The sequence below is a fragment of the Bufo bufo genome, chromosome 3 (genome assembly GCF_905171765.1).
Source record: "Bufo bufo chromosome 3, aBufBuf1.1, whole genome shotgun sequence".
Classification (NCBI taxonomy): domain Eukaryota; kingdom Metazoa; phylum Chordata; class Amphibia; order Anura; family Bufonidae; genus Bufo; species Bufo bufo.
The window spans coordinates 460,634,055-460,657,187 of NC_053391.1; the positions used below are offsets into that span (position 1 = coordinate 460,634,055).

Below are 23,133 nucleotides of genomic sequence, written 5' to 3' on the forward strand. Positions count from 1 at the left end.
TTTGACTCTAGAGCCCTGCTGTGCACCCATACATTGGGAAAGTGAAAAATGTGGGTGTAAAGCAACTTTTTTTTATAGAACCAATGCAATTTTACATTTTCACTGCCAAGTGTTTCCTAATTCTAGGAAACACCTTTGAGGTCAAAGTGCTCACTACACACCTTATAGGATTCCTTGAGGGGTGGTTTCCAAAATGGGGGTCACTTTTTGGAGGTTTACACTGTAGTGCAACCTTAGGGTGTCTTCATATGCAACATAGCTCCCAATTACCATTCCAGCTAAGTCCCCTCTCCTAAAGCCATATGGTGCTCCTTCCACACTGAAGCCTGCTTTGCGCCCATTCATCAGTTTTTGAGCACATATGGGGTGTTTCTGTAAACTCCATATTCAGGGTAATAGATGTGTTTGGCTGTTAACCCTTGGTGTTGCAGAAAAAAAATAGATTAACATTTAAAATCTGGTACAAGTAAAACATTTTAATTTCATTCCCAATTTGCTTTAATTATCGTGGGGCACCTAAATGGTTAAAGTTTGTAAAATCAGTTTTGAATACCTTGAGGGGTGTAGTTTCTAAAATGGGGTGATTTATGGGCAGTTTCTAATATGTAAGCCCCATAAAGTGAATTCATAACTGAACTGGTCCTTAAAAAAATTGGGTTTTGGAAATACTTAATGTTAAGATTTGCTTCTAAACTTCTAAGCGTTCTAACGTCCCAAAAAAATAAAAACGGCATTTTTAAAATGATCCAAACATGAAGTAGACATATGGGAAATGTAAAGTAATAACTATTTTTGGAGTTACCATCTATTATAAAAGTAGAGAAATTGAAATTTGAAAATTTGCTAATTTTTCCCAATATTTTGTAAATTTGGTATTTTTTTATAAATAAAAATGAAATATTTTGACTCAATTTTACCACCGTCATGAAGTACAATATGTGATGAGAAAACAGTCTCTGAATGGCTTGGATAAGTAAAAGCATTTTAAAGTTATTACCACATAAAGTGACGTCATTTGCTAAAAATGGCCTGGTCCTTAGTGTACATTCACACAACCATATCATTTTATCCGCGTCCGAATGGCATTTTGCGGAATAGATGCGGATCAATTCTTTCCTATGGGTGAATAAAATGTGCGAACAACGTTCAGCATGTTGTCCGCATCAGTGTTTCCGCATAAATATGAAGCTTGAACTACCATTGTGTGCATGGATCAGTCCGCAGCCTCATTCAAGTCAATAGATCTGCAAATTGCGGATGACATACGCAATGGTTTTCGTATGTCTTTTTTTGCGGATCCGTCTCCGTATTGTTGAAGGACTTAATTATTTTTTTCCCCTTCTGTTTTTTGCAGACCGTAGAAAAATGGAAGACATACAGAACACAAACTGAAGTCATTCAACTGCAAAATGCGGACACACGGTTCTGTTATTTGCAGACCGCAAAATGGAAAGGATTAAAACACGGTCGTGTGAATGTACCCTTAAGGTGAAAAATGGCAGGGTCCTGAAGGGGTTAAACATAACCTGGCTGCGGAAGGGTTAAAAATTTGAAAAAATGTCACAGTTTTTATAACCTTTACAATACAAGAGAGAGATGGGTTACAACACCCATAAACATAAGTCACACAAAATGCAGCATACACAAACTATGAAAAATAAATATAACAATGTTGCCTTCAGTAAAACATGAACTACAGTTGAACACAAAATCTTTGCAACCCTGGATGGCAGATAATGTGCTTACCATTAAAGCTCACAAGTGTCCTAGAAACCCTGCTTCCAAACTGCTGTGGAAATAAGCAGATTTGCCATTCTGGACGCAAGCTGGGTGACAAACCCTATGGGAGCTATACCAGAAAGGTCAGCCCAAGGACTACATGTGGAGTATTTACTTGGGGGTGGTGGTGTCATCTCTACTAATATATATATATATATATATATATATATATATATATATATATATATATATATATATATATATATTATATTGAAACAGTATACATGAATATGACGGCACATTTAATAGCAAGTACCAGGAAACCTTACAAAACCATAAAAGTTTTCAAACCATATTGCATATTAATGCATACTTTTAAAATTAATTTCAAAATAGCAGACCTTTCTAAAATTTCTTCGCAATTAAATTCAAGAACAACTTTTCAATGCCCATGCACTTTTTATTAATAAAACTAACAGTGCCAAGTTAAACAAATCATTTATAAGTCTCTGTATAGTTAATAAAATTACATAAGTGTATGTATGTTCCAATAAAAAGAATATTGTACTTCAGCAGGCAGCTGACAGCATTTGTGCAGTTAACCATTTTGTGAATTGTTATCCAAAACCACTACAGCTTGCCTTTAAATTCATCATATAAAATATGAACTGCTAAAAATTATTCACAAATCCAAAATGGCAAGGGATGGGGGAAAAAATAAAATAAAAAGCTTAAAACTCTATAATTTCAACATTATAATAGATTACAATGCAAGTTTAGGAAACAAATACAAAACATTTGCTTCAGAACACAAATGATAATTATGTAAACTATATATAACAAAAAATAAAATCAAAGTTTTACCTGGAAGAATTCAGGCAAATTATACTATAAGCAATATTTATATTTATATACTGTATATAGCAACCTTCAAGACATTTCACATAGCTGCACCAGCACTGCAGAAATATCCTTTGCCAGAAAATGTAATTTCCCCAAAACATATATTTTACAATAGAAAGCATAAAAATGGCTATAGGTCAAATTATGAGTGTTTCATATGCAAATTGAAAAATGTGCCTTTGGACGCTGCATGATTTCACAAAACCATACTTTACCCCACATTATCGAAGAATTCTGAGAAAAATGCCAATTTGAAAGTGTGGTTTCATTTCTTTATACTTCAGCATAAAGTTTTATTTTGTATTTAAGGTGGACAATACATTAGAAATTAAAAACTTTGGGGCAGGGAAAAACATTTAGAATAATAAATGTAACCAAACATCCACTGCACAAAAATGGAGATAGGAAAACAAGTCACCTAGATTAGAAAAACCTTTGCTTTGCTACGACGAATTGCCTTGGCAATTTAATTTCATAGAAGTGATGTTAAAACAGAGGAAAAGAAACACACAAAACAAAGTTCCTGTAGCTTTATAGTCTTTTTTTTACTGAATACATTTCACATCAGTCATCATCATCATTCTCATAGTCATCATCATCATCATCTTCCTCCTCTCCAACATAAGAGACAGGCGTCTCCACCCTGGAGCTGCTGTACTGTGATCCGTTGGAACTAGTTGCCAGCATCCCATCAGTGGTCAAGTCACTACAAAACAAACTATATTACTACACGCATCTTTCTTGCACACAACGGACTGCTTAAAGGGAGTCTGTCACCTCCATATGGCCATATACAGCGCTTACATGGCTCTGTAGCACACCTATACAGGATTGTAACGGTACCTTTGTGCTTTTCTTTAGACTTGCACAAGCAGGAAAAACGAAGTTTAATTTATATGCAAATGAGCTCTCGCAAGTGCCCAGGGGCGGCGTTCAGTGTGTAGGTGCCCAGGCTGCTCTGCCTTCTTTTCACTTTACTCCTCCCCGGCCTCTTCCTTTGCCCTATCGATGAGGCAAGAGACTTGGAGGGCGGGCAAAGGAAGAGGCCGGGGAGGAGTAAAGTGAAAAGAAGGCAGAGCAGCCTGGGCACCTACACACTGAACGCCGCCCCTGGGCACTTGCGAGAGCTCATTTGCATATAAATTAAACTTCGTTTTTCCTGCTTGTGCAAGTCTAAAGAAAAGCACAAAGGTACCGTTACAATCCTGTATAGGTGTGCTACAGAGCCATGTAAGCGCTGTATATGGCCATATGGAGGTGACAGACTCCCTTTAATGAAAACCTGTTACCGTCAGTGACAGCATAAAACAATGTCATATTTGGAAAAGCGTATCACTTTTTGTATGTTAAAGGGAATATGTAAGCTCCAACACCCCTCCAACTAGAGTGTATATGCCATTTTTATCCTCATCCACGCTTGCATTCCCGTGCTCGCACATAATGGAGAGGAGAGTCCTCTCAATGCATTTTACTGCTGGTTTGTCAGCACACAACAATGGAATACAAGCGAGGATGAAGATAAAAAGGACCAAAAACTTTAATACATTCCACAACGGTCAGACATTGACATGTACAAGCTGCAGGTCCACATAGCATTGTATCCTGTGTAAATCTGCAGCTGTAATGTGTGTATACAACTTACTGTAAAACAATGGTAAGGGAGAAATATGCACACTGGAATCTCCTACTGAACAAAGGTCTGAAGAACTTCTGTAAAAGCAAACTACTTACCTGGCAGAAAACCTTCGGCCATTCGACACTGAACCTGACGTAGACGACACATACACACTGCTGATGGATCCCTGAGCCATTTCTAAAAAGGAAAAACTGTTTAATAAAACAACTCAATACTTGGGGTTCACAAATTCCACGTTTCAGTGGAGCTGATGCGCATGAATGTCAACAACTCCATTAACTTCTATGGTACTGTCACAGAAGGTTTGAAGACACTTTTTGCTCATTCAGTTGCCCTTTAAGATTGACCAGTACTGTTCGTGTGAGCAGTGCTGGTCAATCCGAGAGCAGCAGGACGCATTTTGGACTAGCAAGTGCACCCCCTGCATAAGGTAGTCTTGCCATCTTGGATGGCAGAAGGCGAGCCTGGAAAAGGTCATGTCTGTATACGTTAAACGGATTGCAAACACATGCTGTGAGCCCACGGTTTATTTACCACACTGTATTATGCTGCAATACATGTTTATACCTTAAAATGGTAAGCTAAAGCATAGTCACTATATAGAAAGGTCTGTTTTCAAGCAGCAAACAAGTTGCTAGGACAAGCACAGTATTAACCTCTCCATCAGCGACAGTAGCCACTTACAGGGGCAGGATCTCCTGGTCGGCAAATGCACAGGGGCCCACACAAGCCCTCATGTCACTGGCCAGGCACATAACCTGATGCCCTCAGCATCAACTAATGCTAGGAGCATCAAATACTTATGCATTTGGCTGGCAGCTACAGGCACAAGGCCTCAGGACTGCAATGCAGTTAAATACTGCAGCAGGAGCGGCACTATTTTGTGCTGCACTACGGTATTGCTCGCCCTCCTACTACTGTTGTCCCACTTCTTTCAGTTTGAACCCATCTACAACATAGGTCTACTTTAACGTCCCAGTCTGCCTCTGTCCACTTACCTGTAACATATGGTTCTAGAGCCTTTGGTACTAAGCTTCTTGCAGTTTTTAGATCTTCTGCTGAACAGCTACCAGATTCCAACCCACATGCCATTCCCATTCTTTTCAGTACTTCAATATCATCATGTATTTCAAATGTGTTGTCAAAATTAAAAAGATATTCAAACCTGAAACAAACAGATAAAGCATTAAAAGATGCTGTATGGAAAAAAGATGCTGTATACATTAAAAGCTGTATGGAAGCAGATGGACAATGATGCTGAATTATAGCGTACAGAGTAGGGCTGCAACGATTAATCAAAGTTATCGATAATATTCGATAACGGGATTCGTTGTCGACGAATCCCATTGTCGAATAATCGGCCGATTAGTTGCTATGCGGGCGGTTTACTTTAACTTTAAATCAGTGCATCTTTATTACCTTACAATGAAGTTCCAGTAACAGGCAGAGTGGGCGGCGTAACGTCACTTACTCACGTGACACGCATGTTCCGCCTGCTTCATTGATAAAGTGGGCGGAGCAGGGGCATCACGTGAGTGAGTGATGTTACGCCACCACCCGCTCTGCCTGTTACTGGAGCTTCATGGGAAGGTAAGATGCGCTGATTTAAAGATAAAGTTACTGCCGGGCCTGTTATGGGGAGGGGGATCTCTGGCTGGCGCTGTGGTCCCCCTCCCCATAACAGAGTCATCCACAGATCCCTCCCATAACAGCGTCATCCACAGATCCCTCCCATAACAGCGTCATCCACAGATCCCTCCCATAACAGCGTCATCCACAGATCCCTCCCATAACAGCGTCATCCACAGATCCCTCCCATAACAGCGTCATCCACAGATCCCTCCCATAACAGCGTCATCCACAGATCCCTCCCATAACAGCGTCATCCACAGATCCCTCCCATAACAGCGTCATCCACAGATTCCCCATAACAGTGTCATCCATTATTTGTTTTAATATGGCCTTTGAACATAATCTTTCAAGTAAAATCATATAAACCCTTTTTTTTTTTTTCATTTTAGCGTTTTTCCCTGATCGATAAAATTATCGACAACTAATAGATTACTCAATCGTTGGCTGCAGCCCTAGTACAGAGTTTAAGTTGCTCCGGATGTAGAATAAAACAGTGAAAAATCCTGTCTCGACTTTCCGGTAATGATTTTACCCCTCAGATTGACAATTTTACTCATTTCTATTGAAACCTGAGGGGATTGAGCCATTTGAGCCCCCAGATGAACTTTACAGCATCCATTGGTTGCCTAAGTTAATCAACTATCCATTAGGTAGTAGAATCTGGTCCGATTTGTACCCAATGGATAAAAATTTGATCACAATCTGCATGTGCTGTGTACAGTATTGCAACTTGTCAACATGGCTGAAACTCAATACCAGAAAGAGCCCACAGACAATACCGACACGGTTACTCATTGTCAAACATACTGGTTCTCAGAAACTTAAAAGTGATTAATACGGTATACTACCTTTACAGATTTCTGGTCTGGATTTTTCACAAATTTATAGAGGACATTGTATATGACATCCTATGTGCTTACAGGAACATTGAGGTTAAAGCACAGTATTTTTATTTATTTTTTAAAGTAAAAAATTTGCAGTACAGCCAAATACAGTCCGGTCCATAAATATTGGGACATCGACACAATTCTAACATTTTTGGCTATCCACAATGGTTTTGAAATAAAACGAACAAGATGTGCTTTAACTGCAGACTGTCAGCTTTAATTTGAGGGTATTTACATCCAAATCAGGTGAACGGTGCAGGAATTACAGTTTGCATATGTTCCTCCCACTTGTTAAAGGGACCAAAAGTAATCGGACAATTGGCTTCTCAGCTGTTCCATGGCCAGGTGTGTGTTATTCCTTCTTTATACCAATTACAATGAGCAGATAAAAGGTTCAGAGTTCATTTCAAGTCTGCTATTTGCAACGGAGAGCTCAGCAACACCAAAAGACCCGGAAGACCACGGAAAACAACTTTGGTGGATGACCGAAGAATTCTTTCCTGGTGAAGAAAATTCCCTTCATAACAGTTGGCCAGATCAAGAACACTCTCCAGGAGGTAGGTGTATGTGTGTCAAAGTCATCAATCAAGAGAAGACTTCACCAGAGTGAATACAGAGGGCCTCAAAAACATGGGGGTATTACTATGTATTACAGAAGTAGAGAAACTGAAACTTTGAAATTTGCAGATTTTTCAAAATTTTGGGCAAATCTGGTATTTTTTTATGCAAAAAAAATTAACTTTTTTGACCCAATTTTAGCAGTGTCATGAAGTACAATATGTGACGAAAAAAACAATCTCAGAACGGCCTGGGTAAGTCAAAGTGTTTTAAAGTTATCAGCACTTAAAGTGACACTGGTCAGATTTGCAAAAAATTGCCAAGTCCTTAAAGGGGTTATCCCATCATAATGATCACTGTTAAATCTGTTAATGATTTGACAGTGATCATTTTTGTAAATATACTTTATTAACAAATTCCCACCGATTAGGATAAAATTCATCCCCACTTACCTTATTGTTGTGACTCGGTCTCCCCTGGTTACGACCACCGCTCTTCTGCAAAATCCCGATGGTCGCGCTTGCCCAGAAGACTCCTTTTCTCCCGGCCGGGCCACTCGCTGTCCTGAACGCGCACGCTGCCGCGCATGCGCGACGGTGACTTCTTCCCGGCCAGAATAGTACAGAGCTGCGAACGCGCACGCCGGCTCTATACTATACTGGCCAGAAATAAGTCACATTGCGCATGCGCGGCAGCGTGCACGTTCAGTCCAGTGCGCGGCCCGGCCGGGAGAAGACTTCAATCAAGATGAAGCCCGCCCCCAGCCATAATCCAGGAAGTGAACGCGCGGTGGCAGCAGGTAAGTATAAAAACGCAAAGTGGGATAACCCCTTTAGGACCCAGGACGTACCGGTACGCCCTATTTCCCGAGTCCTTAAGGACCCAGGACGTACCGGTACGTCCTGACTTAAAATCTGTATTCCGGCGCCCCAGGGGTTAATTGGAACGGGATTTCGGCCTTTGCAGCCCCCCGATGGAGAGGGAGAGAGCCCCCAGAGAGCCCCCCTCAGCCCCGTGCTTACCCTTCCCCGTCTGCGAAGTTCTGAGCAGACGGGGAGGGTTCCCATGGCAACAGGACGCCTGCTCAGGCGTCCTGCTGTCCATGGTGCTGAACAGATCTATGCTGAAAGCAGAGATCTGTTCAGTGTAAGTAAAATACAGTACAGAACAATATATATTGTACTGTACTGTATTATACAGACATCAGACCCACTGGATCTTCAAGAACCAAGTGGGTCTGGGTCACAAAAATGTAAAAAAAAGTGAAAAAAGTTAAGATAAAAAAAAAACATTTTTTACTGAATAAAAATTAAAAAAATAAAATACACTACACATATTAGGTATCGCCGCGTCCGTAACGACCTGATCTATAAAACGGTCATGTTACTTTCGCCGCACGGTGAACGCCATAAAAATAAAAAAATAAAAACTATGAGAAAATTGAAATTTTGCCCACCTTACTTCCCAAAAAAGGTAATAAAAGTGATCAAAAAAGTTGCATGTACGCCAAAATAGTACCAATCAAACCGTCATCTCATCCCGCAAAAAATCATACCCTACTCAAGATAATCACCCAAAAACTGAAAAAACTATGGCTCTTAGACTATGGAAACACTAAAACATGATTTTTTTTGTTTCAAAAATGAAATCATTGTGTAAAACTTACATAAATAAAATAAAAAGTATACATATTAGGTATCGCCGCGTCCGTATTGACCGGCTCTATAAAAATATCACATGACCTAACCCCTCAGGTGACCACCGTAAAAAAAAGCCATTTTTTGCCATCTTACGTCACAAAAAGTGTAATAGCGAGCGATCAAAAAGTCATATGCAGCCCAAAATAGTGCCAATCAAACCGTCATCTCCTCCCACAAAAAATGAGACCCTACTCAAGATAATCGCCCAAAAACTGAAAAAAATATGGCTCTTAGACTATGGAGACACTAAAACATTTTTTTGGTTTTAAAAATGAAGTTATTGTATAAAACTTGCATAAATAAAAAAAATTGTATACATATTAGGTATCGCCGCGTCCGTGACAACCTGCTCTATAAAATTACCACATGATAAAACCTGTCAGATGAATGTTGTAAATCACAAAAAAAAATAAACGTGGCAAAAAAGCTATTTCTTGTTACCTTGCTGCACAAAAAGTGTAATATAGAGCAACCAAAAATCATATGTACCCTAAACTAGTACCAACAATACTGCCACCCTATTCCGTAGTTTCTAAAATGGAGTCACTTTTTTGGAGTTTCTACTCTAGGGGTGCATCAGGGGGGCTTCAAATGGGACATGGTGTCAAAAAACCAGTCCATAAAAATCAGCCTTCCAAAAACCAAACGGCGCACCTTTCACTCTACGCCAAGCATGTCAAACTCAAAGGCTAACATGGGCCAAAAAAAAAAAAATTTAAGTTTATGTGGGCCGCATCAAAAAAAAAAATTTTTTTTACAATATAATGCAGACGGATCCGTTCTGAACGGATCCACCGTCTGCATTATATGAGCGGATCCGTCTCAGACGGATCCGCTCTGAACGCAAGTGTGAAAGTAGCCTTAGGGGCGAGAACCTGGGATCTTTCATCCCTTGTCCTATTCAGCTCTATTAGGGTGAATAGGACTTCAGGGATGTTACCATGGCAACCAGGGCTTCTGTAGCGTCCTGGCTGCCATGGTAACTGATCGGAGCCCCAGGCTTACACAGCTGGGGCTCCGATCAGAAGCTGCCACTGCACCACCAATGAGGGGGAGGGGAGAGGTCCCTGTGGCCACTGCCACCAATGATTTTAATACTGGGGGGGTTGAGAGGGGCTGGCGCACTGTGCCACCAATGATTTTAATGGGATGGGGGGTTGAGGGGGGCACACTGCACCACCAATGATAAATTTCCCCTTTATACAGGAGGCTGGTACTGGCAGATCAGCAGTTAACCCCTCAGGTGCAGCACCTAAGGGGTTAACTGCCTCTGATCGCAGCTCCCTGTCAGCGGCAGGGTGCCGGCAATGCGATTCTGCTGCCGGCACCCGCCTCCTGTATTGTGTTAAAGACTGACTCTTACTATCAGGCCACACAGAGCGGCGCCCAGCGATGTCTCAGCACTCACCATTAGTTCTGTTCGCCGCTCCGTTCGCCTGCAGTGCTCCATTACTGTCTCCTCTCCTGCTCCACATGCTGCTGATTACTATCGGAGCGATGGGAGGAGACATCAGCTTCACTAGTGGGCGTTCCTTCTTCCTGGCTGTAGCGCTGTCCAATCGCAGCGCAGGGAGAAGGAACGCCCACTAGTAAGGCTGATGTCTCCTCCCATCGCTCCGATAGTAATCAGCAGCATGTGGAGCAGGAGAGGAGACAGTAATGGGGCACTGCGGGCGAACGGAGCGGCGCCCAGGACTAATGGTGAGTGCTGAGACATCGCTGGGCGCCGCTCTGTGTGGGAAATGGGAATAGTCCGTCCTATCATTGGTGGCTCAGTGCGCCCGCCCCTCCTCCGCCCCTCTCTCCTCATTGGTGGCGCAGTGCGCCCGCCCCTCCTCCCCCCCTCTCTTCTCATTGGTGGCAGCGGCAGCAGCACAGGGGGGAGGGAGGACAGCTTCCTTCTCCCCGTGCTGCTGAGAGAACATGAGCGCGCCGATAGCAGCGCTCATGTTCAGAGATACTAGACTGCCGGGCCGCAAAGATATTCATTGCGGGCCGCATGCGGCCCGCGGGCCGCATGTTTGACACCCATGCTCTACGCCCAGCTGTGTGGCCGTACAGTAGTTTACGGCCACATATTGGGTGTTTCTGTAAACGGCAGAGTCAGGGCAATAAAGATACAATCTTGTTTGGCTGTTAACCCTTGCTTTGTTAGTGGAAAAAATAGGTTAAAATGAAAAATTTGACAAAAATATGAAATTCGCAAATTTCCTCCCCATTTGCCAATAACTCTTGTGCAACACCTAAAGGGTTAACAATGTATGCAAAATCAGTTTTGAATACCTTGAGGGGTGTAGTTTCTTAGATGGGGTCATTTTTGGGTGGTTTCTATTATGTAAGCCTCGCAAAGTGACTTCAGACCTGAACTGGTCGCTAAAAATTGAGTTTTTGTAAATTTCTGAAAAATTTCAAGATTTGCATCTAAACTTCTAAGCCTTATGACATCCCCAAAAAATAAAATATCATTCCCAAAACAATTCAAACATGAAGTAGACATATGGGGAATGTAAAGTCATCACAATTTTTTGGGGTATTACTATGTATTACAGAAGTAGAGAAACTGAAACTTTGAAATTTGCTAATTTTTTTCAAATTTTTGGTAAATTAGGTATTTTTTTGTGCAAAAAAAATAATTTTTTTGACTTCATTTTACCAGTGTCATGAAGTACAATATGTGACGAAAAAACAATCTCAGAATGGCCTGGATAAGTCAAAGCGTTTTAAAGTTATGAGCACTTAAAGTGACACTGGTCAGATTTTCAAAAAATGGCCTGGTCCTTAAGGTGAAAATGAGCCCGGTCCTTAAGGGGTTAAGGTAAAATAGGGCTGAGTCCTTAAGGGGTTAAAGCACATCTTGTTCGTTTCATTTCAAATCCATTGTGGTGGTGTATAGAGCCAAAAATGTTAGAATTGGGTCGATCAGGGTGGATAAAAATCAATGATTTATAAAATGCTTTTTGAGGAAAATATATTACCATACAAAGGTTATTCCATCATGAAATAAAGATTATTTTTTTAATTATGTAGAATAAGGCTGTACGTGGACTCCCATATTGTTGAATGGATTAGGCAGTGGCTGAGGGACAGACAGAGGGTTGCAGTCAATGGAGTATATTCAGACCATGGTCTTGTTACCAGTGGGGTACCTCAGGGATCTGTTCTGGGACCCATATTGTTTAATATCTTTATCAGCGAAATTGCAGAAGGCCTCGATGGTAAGGTGTGTCTTTTTGCTGATGACACAAAGATTTGTAACAGGGTTGATGTTCCTGAAGGGATACACCAAATGTAAAAGGATTTAGGAAAACTAGAGGAATGGTCAAAAATCTGGCAACTAAAATTTAATGTTGATAAGTGCAAGTTAATGCACCTGGGGAGTAAAAACCCAAGAGCAGAATATAAAATCAGTGATAAAGTCCTAACCTCAGTATCAGAGGAAAGGGATTTAGGGGTCATTATTTCAGAAGACAAAAGGTAGGCAGACAATGTCATAGAGCAGCAGGAAATGCTAGCAGAATGCTTGGGTGTATAGGGAGAGGAATTACCAGTAGAAAGAGGGAGGTGCTCATGCCGCTCTACAGAGCACTAGTGAGACCTCATTTGGAGTATTGTGCTCAGTACTGGAGACCATATCTCCAGAAGGATATTGATACTTTGGAGAGAGTTCAGAGAAGAGCTACTAAACTGGTACATGGATTGCAGGATAAAACTTACCAGGAAAGATTAAAGGACCTTAACATGTATAGCTTGGAAGAAAGACGAGACAGAGGGGATATGATAGAAACTTTTAAATACATAAAGGGAATCAACAAGGTAAAAGAGGAGAGAATATTTAAAAGAATAAAAACTGCTACAAGAGGACATAGTTTTAAATTAGAGGGGCAAAGGTTTAAAAGTAATATCAGGAAGTATTACTTTACTGAGAGAGTAGTGGATACATGGAATAGCCTTCCTGCAGAAGTGGTAGCTGCAAATACAGTGGAGGAGTTTAAGCATGCATGGGATAGGCATAAGGCCATCCTTCATATAAGATAGGGCCAGGGGCTATCCATAGTATTCAGTATATTGGGCAGACTAGACGGGCCAAATGCTTCTTATCTGCTGACACATTCTATGTTTCTAGGTGTGTAATTTTTTTGGTAAATAAATTCCATGAATCCATTCACAAGGTCATGCTCTTCCAGAGGTTTTTGTAAGATTATTGGGCAGTTTCTCTGCCTACAAGATATCACAGATGCTTGGTTTACTTTTGCAGTTCTCAAAACTGAAATTGGCTCAGCAGAGATCACATGCCTCTACACAGCAAAAATATTATAACATGAACAGAGTTGAGAAAAATACCTTAATACTAACTTCTACAAACCTATGAATGCAGAATCAACCTAATCAAACTAATATGAAAAGTTGTTATTCTAAAAATCTTCATCTACTTGCATATTAGGGCTCTTTCACACTTGCGTTCTTGTCTTCCGGCATAGAGTTCCGTCGTCGGGGCTCTATGCCGGAAGAATCCTGATCAGTTTTATCCTAATGCATTCTGAATGGAGAGAAATCCGTTCAGGATGCATCAGGATGTCTTCAGTTCCGGAACGTAACGTTTTTTGGCCGGAGAAAATACCGCAGCATGCTGCGCTTTTTGCTCCGGCCAAAAATCCGGAACACTTGCCGCAAGGCCGGATCCGGAATTAATGCCCATTGGAAGGCATTTATGCGGCTCCGGCCTTAGGCTAAACGTTGTTTCGGTGCATTGCCGGAGCCGACATTTAGCTTTTTCTGAATGGTTACCATGGCTGCCAGGACGCTAAAGTCCTGGCAGCCATGGTAAAGTGTAGCGGTGAGCAGTATACTTACCGTCCGTGCGCCTCCCGGGGCGCTCCAGAATGATGTCAGGGCGCCCCACGCGCATGGATCATGTGATCGCATGGATCACGTCATCCATGCGCATGGGGCGCTCTGACGTCATTCTGGAGCGCCTCGGGAGCCGCACGGACTGTAAGTATACCGCTCCCCCGCTGCCCGCTCCTACTATGGCAACCAGGACTTTAATAGCGTCCTGGGTGCCATAGTAACACTGAAAGCATTTGGAAGACTGTTCCGTCTTCAAATGCTTTCAGTACACTTGCGTTTTTCCGGATCCGGCGGGCACCTCCGGCAACGGAAGTGCACGCCGGATCCCAACAACGCAAGTGTGAAAGAGGCCTTATAAGTTATACCAGAAAGAATTAGTCTTTATGTAGAAAACTATGATTTAAATCAAGCCTTACTGACTAGCGATTTAAATCAAAACCACGCTGGTGTCGAAGTACCAATATTTATGGACCTGACTGTAGCTATATAGTATAGACAAGTCCATCAAATTCAAGCAAGCTACATGATGTGAACACGTCCTCAGACGACTATTCCACAAACTTGGATTTTTTTGTTTTAAGAAATATTTTTTATTGAAATAAGGAAAGGATAACAACCATTACTCCAATACTCTCAGAGTGCAAACAGAACAAAAGAAGTCCTAATAATCTAGAAAGAAAATGTAGAGTGCAAATGAAAAAAGAAATGTACAAGCATGAACACATACATATGGTGGAATTTATCAGGAGGGGAATATCTGGCCAGTTCTGCTGTGTGATATGCCACATTTATCAAATGTCACATGCTGTTTGATAAATTTGTGTCACCCTTAAACCTAACATGTCTAGAAAAGAAAGCTACCCCAGTTTTCCTACTCTACCCTCCTACTGAGATTTTGACTTAAAGTCTGAGGGATAAATCTGGAGTAAAGCTCCTTAACATAACTACTACACCCACTTTCCCAACCCTATTTAAAAACTGGAGTGGTGTAAAAGTGCAAAAGGTTGCAATATTTTTTGAAAGAAAGCTCAAAAAAGGGTCACAAAAGCCTCATTTTGTGACTTTGAAGCCAAAATGTAGGAGTGAAGGCTTGATAAATCAGGGCCACAGTTCCCAGATATATGCAAACACAAGATATTTTGCTTGTCAGGAATATGTATAGTTGTAGGCTTGTCATAAGAGATGGAAGTATTACCTCCAATAGTCTTGTCACATACAGAGGTTAAACTTTTTCTTCTCCAGGTGGACACTGTGCCCCCTTGTCTCTTGAGGGGGATTATACATGGAACAGCTTTTCACCATATTTATTGTACAAGCGATTTATCCATTTGTATAGTTTAAGCATGACATCTTTTCTTAAGACTAAATAAATGTAATTTTAATCTTATCCCAAATTAATTTTTTTTCAATCTCTCCTTAGAACTAATACCCTCCGTGCACCTCATCAGGTGAGTCGCTCTTTGTACTTTCCAGCTCCAGGGCATCCTTTCTATAAACTAGTGTCCAGAACAGATGTGCATATTCCAGATGAGGCCGCACCAAAGCTTTGTAAAGTGATATTACATCCCTTCCCCGCAAGTCCATGCATCGTTTAATGCATGACAATATCCTGGTAGCCTTAGAAGCAGCTGATTGACATTGTATGCTGTTATTCAATCTATGATCAACAGGTACACCCAAATCCTTCTCTACAAGCGACTCTCCCAGATTATTACTACCCAAATGCATAACTTTACATTTCTCCACATTGAACCTCATTTGCCAAGTTGATGCCCAAACACTCAAGTGTTCAAGACAGCTTGTAGTTTATGAACATCTTCCACAGACTGCAGTACTACATAGCTTGGGGTCATCTGTAAAAATAGAAATGGTGTTATCAATTCCATCCTCTATATTTATTTATTAACCGCTTTACGTCCGCCCATAGGATATAAACGTCCTATGGGTGGACGTCTATTTCTGAACGGACGTTCCAGAACGTCTTTTCAGAAAGTGCAGCTGCACGCTAACCGTGCAGCTGCTGATCGGGTTGCCCGCTGTCAGTGACAGCAGGGCAACCCTAAGACAAGGTAGGGACAGTGCCCAGGTGTCCCTGCCTTCTAGATCGCTGCAGACACAGCGCTCACCGAGCGCTGTGTCTGCAGAGAAGGAAGCGCTATGCGCTTCCTGTTCCGGCCAAGCGGTCATGTGACCGCCGTGACCGGAGAGTGCAGGGGCTGTGTGAGGTCTCTCAGAGACCTCGATCAGCCCTGCTGTGAAGCTGTACAGCGCAGAATTATGCTGTACAGCCTCTCTAGGGGTGCATTTGTCCTGTAACTGGGGCTACTATGTCAGCCCCAGTTACAGGAGAAATCAACAGTGAAAAAAAAAAAAAAATAATAAGTGAAGCAAATGTCCCCCAGAGGTCTTGTATGACCTTATGGGGGACGAAAAGTGTAAAATAAAAAAAATAAAATAAAAAGGTTGAAAAAAAAAAAAAAAAAAAGTTTCACATGTAAAAAAAAAAGTCCAAGTAAGGAATGAAAAAAAAAAGTTAAAAATAGAAAAAATAAAAAAAGTATACATATTAGGTATTGCCGCGTCCGTAAAAACCAGCTCTATAAAAATATCACATGACCTAACCCCTCGGGTGAACACTAAAAAAAAAAAAAAAAAAAAAAAAAAAAAAAACAGTCAAAATGTCAAAACAAGCAATTTTTGTCACCTTGCATCACAAAAGTGATCAAAAACGCGTATGTCCCACAAAATAGTACCAATAAAACAGTCACCTCATCCCGCAAAAAATGAGCCCCTACATAAGAAAATCTCTCAAAAAATAAAAAACTATAGCTCTCAGAACATGGACACATTAAAACATAATTTTTTTGTTTCAAAAATGCTATTATTGTGTAAAACTTCAATAAATGAGAAAAAGTATACATATTGGGTATCACCACGTCTGTAACAATCTGCTCTATAAAAATGTCACTTGACTGAACCCCTCAGGTGAACGCTGTAAAAATAAATAGAAACTGTGCTAAAACAACCAATTTTTTGGTCACCTTGCCCCATAAAGTGTTATAATGAATGATCAAAAAATCATATGTACCCAAAAATAGTACTAATAAAACTGGCACCTTATCCCCTAGTTTCCAAAATGGGGTCACTTCTTGGGAGTTTCTACTGTAAGGGTGCATCAGGGGGCTTTAAATGGGACATGGCATCTAAAAACCATGTGGAGTTCCTTTTCTTCTGCGCCCTGCCGTGTGCCCATACAGCAGTTTATGACCACATGTGGGGTGTTTCTGTAAACCGCAGAATCTGGGTAATAAATATTGAGTTTTGTTTGGCTGTTAACCATCGATGTGTTAAAGAAAAAAATTGACTAAAATGGAAAATCTGCCAAAAAAGTGAAATTTAAAAATTTGATCTCCATTTTCCTTTAATTCTTGTGGAACGCCTAAAGGGTTAACAAAGTTTGTAAAATCGGTTTTGAATACCTTGAGGGGTGTAGTTTCTACAATGGGGTCATTTATGGGGGTATCCACTATGTAGGCCCCACAAAGTGACTTCAGACCTGAACTGGTCCTTAAAAAGTGGGTTTTGGCAATTTTCTTAAAAATTTGAAGAATTGCTTCTAAACTTCTAAGCCTTCTAACGTCCTAAAAAAATAAAATGACATTTCCAAAATGATGCCAACATAATGTAGACATATGGGGAATGTTAAATAATAAATATTTTATGAGGTATCACTTTGTTTTAAAAGCAGAGAAATTAAAATTTAGAAAATTGCGAATTTTTCAAATTTTTGGGTAAATTTGGGATTTTTTCATAAATAAAGGTGAAATATTTTGACTCAAATTTATGACTTTCATGAAGTACAATGTGTCACGAGAAAACAATCTCTGAATGACTTGGATAAATAAAGGCGTTCCAAAGTTATTACCACATAAAGTGAGATATGTCAGTTTTGCAAAATTTGGCCTGGTCAGGAAGGGGGCAAATGGCCCAGATGGCAAGTGGTTAAGTTAAATAGTAGAGGGCCCAGCACTCAACCTTGGGGTACACTACTTATCACCTGGGACAATTCAGAATAGGAATCATTGACCACAACTCTGGTCACGGTCTGTCAGCCAGTTTTCAATCCAATTACAAACTATACTTTCTAAGCCTATAAACATTGGCAAAATCCACCACCACTATCCACAGCCGCCCCTCTGTCCAGGCTTCTACTCACCTCCTCATAAAACAAATTGGGTTAGTCTGACAGCTTTTGTCCTTGGTAAACCCATGCTGGTTATCACTTATAATATGAACGGTCACATACTCCTGTATATAGTCCCTTAAGAGCCGACAGCCACATACTCCTAAAACCCCATTCTCACAGTCTAAGCGTAGAAGGGCAAGTGTCTCTCTTTAGAAATCACCTCAGACTCCCTCTTCTGAAAGGTGGGTGGGTAGTATTCAGTCTAACACAGGGGTGCATAACCTATTTTGGTCTAAAGGCCATACAGTCAAATTGAATCAATCCCAAGGGCTGCAATAAAGTTTAAGGGAGTATTACCATCTGAGACATTTATAGCAAATACTTTGAAATGCCATAAAATGTCTAATAGGTGCCAATTCCATTTCCAGGACTGGAACCCATTTAGAGAATGGGAATCCTCATTTGCACTCAAGAATTTTAAGGGGCTGTATAATCTCAGACATTTGGGGAACATCATCACTAGGATATGCCCCAATGTCTGATAAGTGCGGGTCCCACCTATCTTTATAACACAACACGCATGCGCAGTTGTCCTCCATTCACTTGTATGGGACTGCCAAAAATAGCCGAGTGCTGGCTCGACTACTTCCATCAGGCCCATAGAAGTGAATGGAGCGGTGGCCACGCTTGCGTAGTGCGCACTATTCATTTTAATGAGACTACCGAAAACATCTGAGTGTGCTCCCATAGGAACGAATGGAGGGAGGGCGGCCTCTGCGCACAGTACGCCCTCCATTTTGCAGGCTACGTGCTAAAGATAGGTGCAGGTCCCAGAGATGCCCCCATCATCTGAGATGAAACAACCCCTTTAAGAGATGACACATACATACATACATACCAGTATTCCAATACTGCCCAAAAAAATAAAAATAAAAACAAAGATAGCCATGCATTCATATTCTACTTCATCTACTCTTTAGTGGAGTTCCACACTGGTGAAGATACCCCCTTTCTGCAAATATAATGGGATTCCAAAGACGGCCACAATACTTGCACACCACTGAGCTGCATGACACTACTCCTCTAACACTAATAATAATAATAATAATAATAATAATAATAATTAAAAAAAAAAAAGGCATGGTGGTCTGCAAATGTTCCTCAGGCATTGGACTCTATACCCTGGTCTAAAACAAAGGATGTAGGAACCACTTTTAAACAGTCACATGGGTGGAGATCAACGCTGGTGTAAAGGAAAACTGGTTTAGTTGCCCATATCAACCAGATTCCATCTTTTATTTTCCAAAATAGCTCTGAAGAATGAAAGGTGGAATCTGACTGGTTGCTCTGGGCAAGTCAGTCAGTTTTCCTTTACACCAGTTTTGAAAAATCCCCCCATGGTGCTGTGCCAGAAATAATAGGAGGGAAAATAACTTCTAAAATTATATGGCTCTAACCCTAGTGTTAAAATGTAACTGTCATTTCAGATATTTTTTAAGAATAAGCTGCCACGTGGGTGTACATGAGGAATGACACTTTCCGACCATAAAATTATCTGGCAATTTTAGCAGTTTTCCACTATGCACCTTGTCTGAGTTTTCAGAGCTAATGGGCAGAGGCTAGCTGGTTTCATGTCTGCCCAGTCACAGGATATGAAGAAACAGGAAAATCTGCTTGTTATAAGGGCATTTTACATAATTAAGTGCCGATTGGTTCTGTCCCCTCTAATTATTATATCACCTTCTATATTCTTTGCAGTGTAGTGAGTTACAGATAGTTAGACATATACAAACCCCCCATTGGGCTGAGAAGGCTGCATTCCCAAGTGATTATCTCCAAAACATACATGCTGCGCACTGGACATTCTTAGGAGGAGGGGCAGAAAGGTATCAACTTTTCTGCACAAAGAAACAACCGAAACTCAGCCGAGAACATCATCTAGGTAGGATGTTGTAAGGTCACACTCTCTCTCGAATCAGCATGGGGTGTCGGCCATGTGCTACAACATGGCGACAGAAGTCCCCCAATTGTGTTGCAGTCCAGTGTTTTACTTTTACTACCCTGGATGTGATTTTTCTGTTTCATATTTATCACATTTAGTAAATATACTTATTCACTTAGCTTGTGTAAGCTTATTTATTCCCAGATCTTTTTAACTCCCGTTTAAACGCTGCTCCTTAACTCGGTAAACTCCGAATCAGCAGCTGTAATGGAGGACATTACACAGCAAAACTAGGCAGTATAAAAATGTGAATCCAGCAGTTAAGGTTACTTTCACACTTGCATTGTTAATTCCGCTATTGAGATCTGGCAGAAGATCTGAATACCAGAATTAAATCGGTACTTAGAAATTTGCATTTTTTTTTTTACAAATCTTAGGTAAATTTGCTATTTTTTTATAAATAAAAATGAATTTTTTTTAACTTCATTTTACCAGTGTCATGAAGTACAATATGTGACGAAAAAACTATCTCAGAATGGCCTGGATAAGTCAAAGTTATCACCACTTAAAGTGACACTGGTCAGATTTGCAAAAAATGGCCGGTTCTTTAAGGTGAAATAGGGCCGAGTCCTTAAGGGGTTAAAGGACCAGTTAAGGTCTGTAGTCACTTTGTGAGGCTTACGTAATGGAAACCACCCAAAAATGACCCCATTTTAGAAACTACACCCCTCAAGGTATTCAAAACTGATTTTACAAACGTTGTTAACCCTTTAGGTGTTCCACAAGAATTAATGGAAAATGGAGATGAAATTTCTGAATGTCACTTTCTTGGCAGATTTTCCATTTTAATAATTTTTTTCTGCTAACAAAGGAAGGGTTAATAGCCAAAAAAAACCTCTATATTTATTGCCTTGATTCTGTAGTTTAGGGAAACCCCCCATATGTGGTCGTAAACTGCTGTATGGGCACACGACAGGGCGCAGAAGGAAAGGAACGCCATATGGTTTTTGGAAGGCAGATTTTGCTGGACTGGTTTTATGACACCACGTCTCATTTGAAGCCCCCCGATGCACCCCTAGAGTAGAAACCCCCTAAAAAAGTGACCCCATTTAAGAAACGATAGGATAAAGTGGCAGTTTTGTTGGTACTATTTTAGGGTACATATGATTTTTGCTTGCTCTAAATTACACTTGATGTGAGGCAAGAAATAGAAATTCAAAAATGTAATCTCCATTTGCCATTAACTCTTGTGGAACACCTCAAGTGTTAATTTCACACCTGCGTTCGGTGCGGATCCGTCTGGTATCTGCACAGACGGATCCGCACCTATAATGAAAACGCTTGTATCCGTTCAGAACGGATCAGTTTGCATTATTCTTTTTAAAAAAAAAGTCCAAGTCAAAACGGATCCGTCCTGACTTACATTGAAAGTCAATGGGGGACGGATCCGTTTTCAACTGCACCAAATTGTGTCAGTGAAAACGGATCTGTCCCCATTGACTTACATTGTAAGTCAGGACGGATCAGTTTGGCTCTGCATCGTCAGGCGGACACCAAAACGCTGCAAGCAGCGTTTTGGTGTCCGCATTCAGAGCAGAATGGAGCCAAACTGATGCATTCTGAACGGATCCTTATCCATTCAGAATGCATTGGGGCTAAACTGATCCGTTGTGAACCGTTTGAGATCCCTGAAACGGATCTCACAAACGGAATTCAAAACACCAGTGTGAAAGTAGCCTAACAAAGCTTGTAAAATCAAAAATCAGTTTTGAATACTGTTAGCGGTGTAGTTTCTTAAATAGGGTCACTTTTTTTGGAGTTTCTACTGTAGGGGTTCATCAGGGGGGCTTCAAATTGGACATGGTGTCAAAAAACTAATCCAGCAAAATCTGCCTTCCAAAAAAAACACATATGGTGTTTCTGTAAACTACAGAATCAAGGCAATAGTTTTGTTAGGCTGTAACCCTTGCTTTGTTACTGGAAAAAAATGGATTAAAATTGAAAATTTGCCAAAAAATTGCTGTTTTTGCACAGTTTTTAGTTTTTGTGTTTTACAACGTTCATCTGACAGGTTAGATCATGTGCTATTTTTATAGAGCAGGTTGTTACGGACACGAACGTACCAAATATGACTACTACTTTAGTTTTTTTGTTTAACCTCCTCAGGACCGCCGCACGCAGGATTGCGTCCTGGCGGCGGCCCTGTTATTCCTCCTGGACGCGCCATCGCGAGAGAGGCGAGATTTCCTGTGAACGCGCGCACGCAGGAGTGCGCGTTCACAGGAACCGGAGGTAAACGAGTGGATCTGCAGCCTGCCAGTGGCGATCATTCGCTGGCAGGCTGTAGATGCAGTTTTTTTTTAACCCCAAAAAGGTATATTAGACGCTGTTTTGATAACAGCGTCTAATATACCTGCTACCTGGTCCTCTGGTGGTCCCTTTTGCTTGGATCGACCACCAGAGGACATAGGCAGCTCTGTAAAGTAGCACCAAACACCACTACACTACACCCACCCCCCCCTGTCACTTATTAACCCCTGATCACCCCCTATATAGACTCCCTGATCACCCCCCTGTCATTGATCACCCCCCCTGTAAGGCTCCATTCAGACGAAAACACGGACACCCGCAATGTGCTTTCCGCATTTTGCGGATCCGCACATTGTCAGAACTATATAGAAAATGCCTTTTCTTGTCCGCAATTGCGGACAAGAATAGGACATGTTCTATAGGCTCTACAAAAAACGCAGTGTTCGACCTATCAGGCCTGATCTTGTGCGCACACTTGCGCTCAGTCCGCCCCACCGCAGTCACTGCAAAAACGCCGTAAAATCGCTGCGGCGCTATAAAAAGATCACTTGAGGGGCATGGAGAGTTCATAGAAGATTTTTATTTTTGTCACAAGTTAGCGGAAATTGATTTTTTTATAATTTTTTTTTTTTCTTACAAAGTCTCATATTCCACTAACTTGTGACAAAAAAAATTTAATCTTACATGAACTCACCATACCCCTCACGGAATCCAAATGCGTAAAAAATTTTAGACATTTATATTCCAGACTTCTTCTCACGCTTTAGGGCCCCTAAAATGCCAGGGCAGTATAAATACCCCACATGTGACCC

At 41.0% G+C, this 23,133-nt stretch overlaps 1 protein-coding gene across 1 annotated transcript in view; it reads right to left on the reverse strand.

The window, feature by feature from the left end:
* Nucleotides 1–2,167: 2,167 nt before the first annotated feature.
* Nucleotides 2,168–23,133, reverse strand: part of TFDP1 (transcription factor Dp-1) — a 103,309-nt gene continuing 82,343 nt past the window's right edge. Inside the window, exons 10-12 of the mRNA XM_040425172.1 lie at nucleotides 5,257–5,423; nucleotides 4,354–4,435; nucleotides 2,168–3,328 (exon numbers count right to left, since the gene is read on the reverse strand). Of these exons, the coding sequence (XP_040281106.1) occupies nucleotides 3,187–3,328; nucleotides 4,354–4,435; nucleotides 5,257–5,423 (391 nt within the window). The 3' untranslated portion in view covers nucleotides 2,168–3,186. The remainder of the gene's footprint in view (nucleotides 3,329–4,353; nucleotides 4,436–5,256; nucleotides 5,424–23,133) is intronic.